We start from the raw sequence: 10,995 nt of genomic DNA, 5'->3' as shown, positions 1-10,995 counted from the left end.
CTCGGTCTTCCTCCTCCCCAACGCTCTTGAGTTCTCTCTGCTCTCTCAGTGACCCCATCGGCGGCCATCCTGAGGATCCGAGCCCCGGGCCGTGTCCCCCACAAGCTCCTGTGTGAGCGGCCCTCCAGATGGCATGGGGGCACCGTGCGGGGCCTGTGCCCGGGACCCAGGGGCCGCCCCGCTCCCCCAACCCCCTGCGAGCTTTCTGGCTCCCAGCAGCCTCGCTTCGGATCCCCAGAGACAAGCACGCGGTCTGGCACCCATCGGGGTCCCCCCGGTGCCACTTCTAGATTCTAGATCTCACTCCGGGAGCGAGGACCGGGAAACCCGGCAACAATGTGGCTCATTCGCAGCGGCAGCACAAGGGGCACCATGGAGCGGGGAGCAGGCCTGCCCCCCCTTGGGTAGACAGAAAGGGAAGAGCTGGGGGGCCACGCTTAATCTTGGGGGGCTCTCGGTCACATTAACTAACAATCTGCCTCCCAGCAGCCCCCCTCAACCCTTCGGGACCAAGCCAGTGCCCTGCCTCTTCCTGCGCACGAGGCGTCCCCCGCCACCCCCACTCCACCCCCATCCTTCGTGAATCCTAGACGAGGAGGAGTCAGGTGGCCTTCGCTCTCTTCCCACCCCATCAGGCCTGGCCCTGAGCCGGGCTCTGGCCTTACCTGCCGTGGCTCAGACACACTCCCGACCCAAAGGGGAGACAAAGGCAAAGTCCATCATCTGGACCCCCCAACCCCCTTCACCCCGGCTCTGTCCTGGGCAACGGGCAGTGAGGAATGGGAGGGATGGCCAGATGGAGGCCCAGCGCACAGGGAGGGCCGGCAGCCAGCCTGGGATCCCCAGAAGGGAAGAGGGGCCGGGGGGCACCAACACCTTTCTACGACCAGCTTCGCCTTTGGCCGGCCCGAGTTCATGACAAACATTTTCTGGCGCTTCTGGCGGGACGAACCCTCAAAACAGGCCGTACTCACACCCCCCCCCCCAAACTGCTGAGAGGGAGCCGAGCCTACCGAGGCACATGAACCCGCGGCCTCCACGCTGCAGCCCCCCGGGGCCTGCCTTTGCATCCCTGTGTGGCCTCCCTACCCCACCACCTCCAGCCCTCCGTCCAGGCCCCAAAGCACTTTTCCTGCCCCGCAGCTTCAATGGTGTCGCCCTCCCCGTGGCTTCCTCTTCTCTGCAGCCCCTCCTCCCTTTCGGGTCTGCTGGGATAGAAAGGGCCCCCCTGGACCCTGAGCGACTCCCCCTCAGCCCGGCACACAGGCCCAGCTCTTGCCCCGTCATAGCAGGGCAGACAGGAGTCATGCCATTGTGGTGGGCAGCCGAGGAAACTTCACAAAATAGCCGAGGCCCGGCTGGGTGGCCGGCAGGACAAACCCTCCTCTGGGCCGGGGCAGAGAACAGGCCGGGCCTTCCTGTTCCCAGACCGGCTTCCCCTCGGAGAAAGGGATGCCCCGCCGCACCCAAACTCTTCTCAGAGGGCTTCTCCCCTCACCCAAACGCCAAGCTGCCCTGAGCTGGCGGGGGGCTCCGGGAGGCTCATCAGGAGGCCCTCAGCAGCGCCCTGGCCCAGCCTGCTCCCTCCTGCACCACTGGAGGGCTGGCTGGAGGAGGGAGGCTGCCCCTCCAGGACAGAACTCTGCACCCTGCTCCAAGGCCTCCAGGGAAGGGCGGCCCCTAGTGGAACCCCGGCCTCGATGGGCCTCTGGCTGCCCTCCCCTTGGGGTCCTGCTTGAGACAGTGACCAGGCCAACCCCCAAGGGGGAGGCCATGAGGCCCAGGCCAGCCGTATGCAGTTTTAGGGCAGATGAAAGGTGGTGGCCTCAAGGGAATGGCAGTGTCAGGGGCGCCCACAGGCTCCTCCTCGGCTCTGTGGACCTCAGGGCTCCTCAGGCCCACCCACAGGCGTTAGAGAGGCCTGCGGAAAGCCCCCCTCCCAACTTCCCTACCCAGCTCAGGTTCCTCAAAGGGGGGCCCCACTGGACAGCCTCCAAAGCCTGGCTGACCCCCAGGGCCCCGAGGCCCATGGAGGGCCCCCCCGCTGGGGTCCTCTGCTAACCGTGAGAGGCTGAAGGGGAAGTTGGGCGCTGCTTCATGGGAGGAAGTGAGGCGGGCCTGGGGTGGGGGGGACAAGGCCAAAGACAATGAGACAGGAAAGTGGAGGCAAGGTGAAGGGGCCAGAGAGCACCCGCTGGTTGGGGGTATGGGGGGGGGTCGAGGCTCGGTCCATCTGCCCACCTGGGTACCAAGGGGGTAAGAGGGGAGCTGGGCAGGAAAAGGGGCTGAGCCAGAAGCCTGGGGTCCTAATCCTGCCCCCCCCTTTACATTTAAATAGCTTAAGTCATACTTTCACTCAGTTCTGCAGAGAGGAGGATGATGGCAGGGTGGTGCAATGGGCAGAGCGGCCAACCGTGGGCCAGGAAGACCCAGTTCAAGCCTGACCTCAAGCACTGCCTGGGTAACCCTGGCCCAGGCACTGAATCCTCTCTGCCTCAGTCTCCTCCTCTGTCAAATGGACGGCAGAGGGAAATGGTGCATGTTTCCAGGATCTACCAGAACTCCCTCCAAGTAGGGTCTCCAAGCCTCGGGGGAGGCAGGGAAGAGCAAACTTGGGGGTGCCCCAGGCCCTGCTCCTCCTCTTTCTCCCCCCTTTCCCCCCACCCCGCAGCTCCCCAGCAGCTGCAGAGGAGGAAATGCCTGACAGGGCAGCCTGGGAGATTCGGCCTCCCCAAAGAGGGCCCATTTCTCAGCATGGAATGGCCGACTGTCCGGATCTAAACTTCTCCTCCGCCTCCCCGCCCCCGCGGCCCTTCCACACTCTGCCCATCACTCTGGGTCTCCATGAGCGCTTCCTCCAAGCAGGCCCACAGACCCAGCCGTCAGAGCCTCTGGGGGTCCCCCGTCCGCACCTGCCTGCGCCCCGAACTCTGGGTGCGGGGCGGCTATGACTGCGGGCTCCGCGCACCTCGAGCCAGGCTCCAGGCACTTGGGGATGGGAGTAGGGCAAGGGATCCCCAAGTCTGCCAGTGCACACGTGCGCCTCCTCCCTGCCCCGCCCGTCTCTGGCCCCATTGCGCAGGTGGGGACACTGAGGCCGGCGGGGGTGCAAGGAGACCTCCCGCAGGCAGCCCTGCACCCCCGCCACGCCTTGCTACTCCTCCGCCTCACCTGGCTCGGGGCCGCGCCCGCGCTCCCGCACATTCGAGGTCCGCGCTCCCGCACTCTCGGGGGCTTGCGAGGCGCACGCGCACGCACACACCCGAGCTCTGCGCGCCGGTCCCGCCCTCTGCCCCGCCCACTTCCCCTTCAGGCTCCGGGCTCGTTTCTCAGGCACTTCCCGTTTCTAGGAGAGAAGCGCTGACCCAGGCGCAGGCGCAGACCGGCTAGGGGGCGGGGCCTGAAGCCGGGCGGGGCAGGGGCGGGGTCTGAGGGCGCTTCCTGAGCTCTCCTCTTCTCTGGCTTCCCTCCACGTTCTTTGGGCTGGAGGAGGGCTCCCAGCAACCCATCTGTGGCTGTGGCCTCCCCTGAGTCTGCGGGCTGAAGAAGGGCCCCGACGCCCAGGGCGCCGCCCCTCCCTGAGGCCTTCCCCCATTACCCAGTATCTCTAGCGTACCTAGTCTCCTCAGCGAGGTGCCCAGCCTTCCCAGCCCCCCCATCACCCTGCATTTCTGGGGAGGCTCTTTTGGACGCCTTCCGGGCGGACCGCAAGCTTCTAGGAGCGGGAACTGAGCCCTGTAGGGAACCAGAAGGCCCCGTGCACAAGAGGGCCGGACCTGGAGTCTGGGGGAACCCCCGACTTCCCGACCTGCTTAGCAGTGGCTGTGGAACCGGACCTTCCCCCTCCTTCCCCGGCGACCATCCCTGGAAGGATGGATGGCCGCTTGTGGGCTTCACTTCGGGCCTCTGCTCCCCGAGGCCCCTTTCTGGGCCGGGCCTCCATGGTTCTGGCTTCCCCTCTCCCCTCCCCCAGCTCTGAACCTGATGGAACCCGGGGGTTTGTCCAGTCTCCCTGGCTCCTAGTTCTGGTGATACTAGTAGTGCAATGATAACAGAGTAGTGAGGCTCCTAAAGAGCCTTCCCCCAGGGATGGCCTGCCTTTTACAAGGAACTTCCTCCTACCCCCTGGGAGGTAGAATGAAGGCCTGCCCCCATTTCCCAGAGGCAGAGCTGACTGGCCCAGTGCCATCCTCAGAGGGAGGACAATCAATCTCCCAGGCCCGGGCTCTTTGGGCAACCACAGTGGCCCTGTGGCGGGACCGATAGAGCTCTGACTTCATGCCCACTGGAATCCCTCTCACCAATTCAGTGGGTCACTAACCACCCACCATTCCACTGGCACTTGGGGCTCCCTCATGTCAAGGATCCAGCCCTGGAAGGGGATCCTGTTGCCAGTCAGCAAGTACTGAGCTCCTACCAGGTCCTAGGCGTCCCGCTAGCCCAGGCGCCTCATTTTACAATCAAGGAGACCGAGGCCTAGGGAACACGAGTGAGCGAATGGGTAGCTGAAGTGGGACTTGAACCCAGGTCTTTGGAACACCCACCCAGTACTCTACAACTGCTACCAGCTTTAATTAAGCTACAAGGAACCACACATTTGGAGTGATGGCGCCATCTGCTGTTGGCTGGCCTCTGTGATTCTTCTGATCCAAATTAAATGGAGAGTACAAGGACAATTCTCACGTGGACGGAGCCTCCTGGGGAGCAGAATGCCCTTCCCAAGCGCCCCAGGACACCGGGCATGGCAGAGCTCAAGGGCTGGAAAGGCCTTCGGAGGTTGGGGCCAGCCAATACCCAGGCAGAATCCCACTTCTTGGCAATCACTCACCCTCCCCAAGTGGTCATCTAGCCCCAGCCTAAAGCCCTCTCCCTGGAAGCATTAGGAGGCTTCCTTCCATCACATCTAAACTTGCCCTTCTGTGCCTTCCACCCATTCCTTCTAATTCGGCTGAGTGCAGAGAGCTCCAGGAAGACCCGAGTTTGAATTTTGCTTCACCTATTTACTAGGCATGTGGCCTTAGACAAGTCTCCCAGACTTGTCTAAGCTCTCAGCTTCTTTATCTGTAAAATGGACATAACAGCAGCACCTAACTCAGGGGCTTTGGGAGGCCCAAATGTGATCAGACCTTCAAGAGTTTCAGCGTCGTCAGCTTTTTACAAACGACCAAGCCTGCCTTCCTGGAGAGACCTTCTAACCCCTGGAGGCAGCAGTCATTTTCTCCCAGCAAGACTTTCCTGGTTCCTCCGCTGCCATCTCTGGGCCCCTCACCATCCCGGTCACCCCTCTTGGATTCTTGCCAGCTTCTTGAGAGGGGCCGCCCCTGGGGTCAGTTGTCAAGGCCCAGCGAGGCAATCATCATCACCTGCCATATTACTCGTCGCTCGTGTTAGCCATCTGGTCCAGCCCATCACCGTCACCCCCCAGTGCCCAGCCCGGGTCAAAGGCTTGTGACAGAGCACAGGCCCCAGGAGGTGAGGCGTCTTGCCTGGGGCCAGACGTGGCAGTGGGAGCCGCTATTAGACTGACCTCCTGACCCACAATCTGACAGGTCTCTTCTTGCTAAAGGCAAAGCAGGAGAGAAGGGAAGATGGGAAGTGGAGAGGAGGCCCCGCCAGGACTTGCCATGTCCCTGGCCTCAGAGGAAATGAGAACAAAGGCCAGTGAGTGACCAGGCCAGCCAGTGGAGAACCTCAGGCCTCTTTCTTCTTCCCCTTTAGGGGAAAGCCTCAGCCACAGAATTGCAGAATAGTTCTTCCAAAGGGGACATAAGGGATCTCATTCAAACTCCTTTTACAAATGGGGAAACTGAGGCCTGGGACAGGGAGTGTGTGCAATTTGCTTAAAGGCAGTGAACCAGTGTGGCAAACCTGGGATGCCAGGCAGTCCAGGAGCCTACAGCTAGTCAGCCCCCGGGATGTGGGACAGGACTCCCCCAAGGTCAGAGCATGCAGCAGAGGAGGGACTAGAGAAGATCCCTGCTCTTCTCGTGGCTCCCTCCCCCACCGTGGGCACGCACGGGGACTGTTTCTATTCCTGGGGGTGGTTTAGGTTGTGCAGAATCCTCAGCCTTTCTGCTGCCACCCACCCTTTCAGAGACAGGAGGGGTGAGCCCTTGGCCCAGGGCACTGGCTGAATACTCACTGGGGATCATAAGGGCCAGGAGAGACCCCCACCACCACTGGTGGAGGATGCTGGGGGGGGGGGGGTGGATGGGGAATGGGAGGCCTGAAGGACACCAAGACAGCCAGCTCTGCCCCTTCCTCCCCAGCCCGCCTGCTGGGCCCAGAAGGTATAATTAGGCTTTTGTTCAGCAGAGAAAGCACGTGGCCTGTCAGCTCCATCATGTAATTACAGCTTGGGGAGCAGGAGCTTGGGAGGAGCAGGGGGGCAGGGACAGTGCCACAGCCTTTCCCCCTTCTCTTCCTCGCCCCGCTGTGCCCGCAGCATTCCCTGCCCCATGTCCCCTCTCAGTGTGGTGTTGCCCTTTGGAATGGAAGCTCCTTGAGAGCAGGGTCATCTTTGTGCTGGCTTTTAGTACAGTCTCAGGCACGCAGTAAGTGCTTTATCTGGGCTGTGGGGAATCCTACCTTGGGCACCAGGGAAGTGCTTAGAGCTCCCTGCCCCACTGCACTCCAGAGGAAGGAACCTGGGGGCTCAGCAGAGCTTTGGGAGCCAGCCCCCACCAGCCCGGGTCCTCCCGTGGACCCATTTCATTCCCTCCGAGAGCAGAGATCAGTGACCTCTTGAGAGCTCTGAAGGCCAAGGAGTGGCCTGGTGCAGGCTAGGAAAAGAAGGGCCTCTGTAAGGGAGCCTAGCCCAGGCTCTGAGTACAGCCCAAAGAGGGTCAGCCCAGCCCAGCCAAGAAAGGCCAAAGGCCCAGCAGTCTGGGAATGTACCCCGCCAAGGTCCTGGGACCTCTGGGATGGAAGGAGGAAGTCAGATCAGGGCCCAGCTAAGAGGTGCCCTTGCTGGCCACAAAGATGCCCACAGTCCTCCCTTTGAAGAAGAGAAATAGCTTTAATGGTGGGGCTAAACCTTAAAGAGGGAGGCGGCGGTGTCATACAAAGTATGCGGCCAGGGCTGCCATCTTGTCCTTGGGCCGCCGGGGGTTAAGTCTCCCCGCAGGCCGGCGGCCCCTGGCCCGCCCACGCCCCTGCCTCTTTCCGGGCCCGCTGCGGTGCATGGGGTGGCACGAGGCCGCATGCTTCAGCTCCACCAACTCCTGAAACACAGGATCACAGAAGATGCAGCCCGTGTGCTGGGTCTCATCGCCCAGCAGGGGTGACTTGGCCTTGTTGAAGTCCACGTCCACCAGGGCAGCCTCACAGGCCTCACAGGTGTCTGTGGACACGCGGACGCGGTGGGCATTCTCGAAAAAGTGCGCCACCACACTGCATTTGTTGCAGGCCATCTTCCACTTGGGGCCCGACGTGGGGTCCAGCACCAGCACGCCGCTCTCGCACTCCACGCACTGGCCGATGCCCAGCATGCTGAGCGAGTGCTGGCACGAGGGGTGCGTGCACTCGTTGCAGCCCATCCCTGCCAGAGGAGACAAGAGGAAGATGAGGCAGTGGCTGTGAGCCCAACGCCAGGGCAGGCACTGGCCAGGAGCTCGGGGCTCCCTGGGGTGGTCGTGGCCAGCCCCTACAGCCCCTGGCCCCCCTGGGATGAACCACGGCGGCTACAAGGTTGAATGAATTGGGGGGGGGGCTGTTGCCTGAGAGCCCCTGCCCAGCCCCCTCCCACCAATGAAACCCCTCCAGCTCACCTGCAGGCTGTAGCCAAGCCCAGCTTTTCCGTACTCATCTGCCAATGGCACAGCAGCAAGAGGGGCTGCTGGTCCAGCTGCTTCCCCTCTTTCTAAAGTCACATCCCATCTCCCTGGTCCAAGGAAAATCTTCCTCTGCTCAGAGACTCAGCCCGAGGGGCCTCCCTGCCTCCAAGTCTCCAGCAGCAGCCCATGTGTGGCTCCCTAAGACCTCCTTCACCCCCTGACCCAGCTTTACTCTCTGCCTCGCTGCCCACACTCAGCTCCAGGGGCCTCCTTGCGGCTCCACCTCCCACCCTCTGCCTTGGGCCGAGTCATCCCGATGCCTGGAATGCCCTTCCTTCTCTCTGCCTCCTGGAATCTCTCGTTTTCTCCAGCTCTCAGTTGCAGGCTGCCTCCTCTGAGAAGCTTCCCTTGTTCCCTGATCTGCCCCAGAGCTCCCTGGGGTTCCTGCAGGAGAGACGCCGTCTTGGTAGCCCTCAGACCCGGCGTAGCGCTCGGTGACCAACTGATCTTTGCTGACCCTGCAAACATCCCTCTGCTGGGAACCTTAAATCGATCTCATCGATGGGATCTGAGCAACTCCCTCCTTGGGCCACTCCATGAGTTCAGAGCCCGGCCTCCTGCCTCCTGCCTCCTCCTCCAAACCGGCCCAGGCCCCGGTGCACAGTGGGGGCTTCTGGAATGGAAGCCCTGCTGCCGTCCAAAGCTCTGCTCTCCTGGTCATGCGTCAGGATTCCCACTTCACGGAGGAGGAAATGGAGGCTCCCCAGGATGTCCCGGGGCCAGCATGCAGATTCTACAGAGGGGCTTCTCCTGGGCCTCTTCCCTCCTTTCCAAAGCCCGGCTCCTACCCACACGGAGCTCCTGGAGAGACCTCTCCGAGCGGGTGGCACAGACGACGTGCCGTGCCCCCATCGGCTGTGACTGCTACCCCATCCCTGCCCAAACGCGCCCACTGCATTCTCCTACATAGCCTCCGAACCTCTGCACGGCTGGGCCCCACCTCTTGGACCCTTCATGCCGGCCTTGCTCCTTCACCACCCACATCCTTTGGAGGCCAGCTCAGATCTGGCCCAACCAGCTCCCTCCCCTCTCACGCGGCATCTGGCCAGGGAAGCCTTCCCAGTGCCCACCCCCACGAGAGGCAGCCGGGGCATCTACCTTTCTTCATGTCCCTGAAGGGCGGGTGGTTGTAGCAGTAGGGGCACAGAGGGTAGCTCTTGCCCCGGGACCCCGAGGACCAGAGGACCAGCTCAAAGTCGTCCAGCGGACACCGGAGCTCCTTGTAGAGTTTGATGGTGCCGTTCTGGGGCAGCGTGTAGGTCTCGTCGCAGTGAGAACAGTGCAGGCGGCTCGGCTTGGCCTAGAAACAAGTCACCAAAAACAAAAGCGTGAAGGTCCCCCGGCTTGGCTCGGGGACATGCCCTCAAGGACGTTTCCTGGAGACACCCCAAGGAGGAATTTCTGCCTCTCACTGCATTAACTAAGTACATCTACCCTCCCGAGCCTGGATTTCACTCTCCAGACCACTGGCTACAGGGCTGATGGCCCTGCCTGAGGCTACCAAGCCTGGCTTAGCTATCGGTGCGACCTCAGCCCCCTCCTTTCTGTGGCTCTCAGAGAGCTGGACTCCATCGGCTCCTTCCTGCCCCACAGCTCTACGAATACCATCTGTCTTCTCGGGTGGCTGGGAGTGCTCCTGGCAAGCTCACTCATCTCCTCAGGCCTCCCTGGGCAAAGGCAAACAGCAGACTGGCCAGACATTCCCCTCTCACCCTCGGCTCTACCTCTGGCTCTCAGGCAGGCAGGGCCCGGGGGTTCTTACCTGGATATACTTCATGAAACGATGGCACTTCCCACATCGGGAGAGAGGTTTGCCAGTGGCAGCAAGAGGCGAGAAGGACACTTCCATCAATTCGTCCATGCCTAAAGGATGAGAAAGGTGAGAGTGCTCATCCGCTGTCCCCATGCCCAGGGCCTTCCACTCGATGCTTACTGAAGTGGATGGTGAGGCAGGTTCCCAAAGAGCAGTTAGTGGGTAGGACCAGATGTCAGATGAGGCTGGAATGAGTCAGTCTGGGGAACACAGGAGCCCAAGGAGCTGGCACCGGGGAAAACCAGCTGCTAAAGCCAGTGGGTCAGCAGGACCTAAAGAGGTAGAATGCCATGTCAATGGCTGGTTCTGCCTAGCTGCCCAAAGTCTCACAGGCCAGGGTTTTCTGGCCCTGCTGGACCAGAGGCCATCGGCTGGTACATCTTTCTTCTTCAGTCCAGCTCATTCATTTGTCCCATAAACACCTACTAAGCACCTAGAATAGGCACTACCTTGGGTGTAGCTCTGAGGGGGAGCCCAAAACTGAGGGAGACCTAGTGCCTGGCTTCATGAGGCTCCCAGTTTAGGAGCACAGGCAGCCCTAGCCCAAAAGACGAGCAGTAAACGAGAGGGAGGCAGCAGGTGGAGCAGAGGAGCGGCAGGCCAAAGCCCTGAGAGGTCAAGCTCTTGCTCAGACATGTGACTTTGCCTCCTCTGCTTCTTTGGGCTGTGGTGAGGAAAACATCCCGTATCCTATCTGAAGTGGCTGATTCAGAGGAGCTGATGGAGGCAGGAAGATGCCCTCAAGGACAAGGCCTGCCAGTGGGGCAGTGAAAGAAGGGACAGTACGAGAAATAAACACTTCTCAAAAGACTAGAGGCCTGTTAACTAATAAATCACAGATAGTCAGAGAAATGCAAATCAAAACAAGGCTGAGGTTCCATTTCAACACTTGGCAAACTGGGCAAGATGCTCAGAGATGGAGAGAGCCCATTATGAGAGGCCTGGGGAGCCGTCCAACGGGCCAAATAAACCAGAAACATTTTGGAAATACCAGAGAGAAAAGTGACTCAGCTGTTCCCACCCTTTGACCCAGAGTTCCCACTGCAATTAAAAGCACCAAAGAGGGACAGCTGGGTAGCTCAGTGGATAGAGTCAGGCCTAGAGACAGGAGGTCCTAGGTTCAAATCCGGCCTCAGACACTTCCCAGCTGTGTGACCCTGGGCAAGTCACTTGACCCCCATTGCCCACCTTTACCACTCTTCCACCTATACGCCAATACACAGAAGTTAAGGGTTTAAAAATAAAATAAAATAAAATCACCAAACGGGGGCAGCTGGGTAGCTCAGTGGATTGAGAGCCAGGCCTAGAGACAGGAGGTCCTAGGTTCAAATCCAGCCTCAGACACTT

The 10,995-nt window shown here is 60.9% G+C and overlaps 1 protein-coding gene across 1 annotated transcript in view; it reads right to left on the bottom strand.

Moving 5' to 3' along the window:
- Positions 1-6,998: 6,998 nt before the first annotated feature.
- The window catches only part of TOP3B (DNA topoisomerase III beta), a 31,310-nt gene continuing 27,313 nt past the window's right edge, over positions 6,999-10,995 (bottom strand). The window contains exons 15-17 of the mRNA XM_044674707.1: positions 9,598-9,698; positions 8,934-9,135; positions 6,999-7,540 (exon numbers count right to left, since the gene is read on the bottom strand). Coding sequence (XP_044530642.1) covers positions 7,059-7,540; positions 8,934-9,135; positions 9,598-9,698 — 785 coding nt within the window. The 3' untranslated portion in view covers positions 6,999-7,058. The remainder of the gene's footprint in view (positions 7,541-8,933; positions 9,136-9,597; positions 9,699-10,995) is intronic.

The sequence above is a fragment of the Gracilinanus agilis genome, chromosome 1 (assembly GCF_016433145.1).
Source record: "Gracilinanus agilis isolate LMUSP501 chromosome 1, AgileGrace, whole genome shotgun sequence".
In the NCBI taxonomy this organism is placed as follows: Eukaryota; Metazoa; Chordata; class Mammalia; order Didelphimorphia; family Didelphidae; genus Gracilinanus; species Gracilinanus agilis.
Note: the sequence above shows the minus strand (reverse complement) of the source record. Positions and strands in the feature narration are given on the sequence as shown.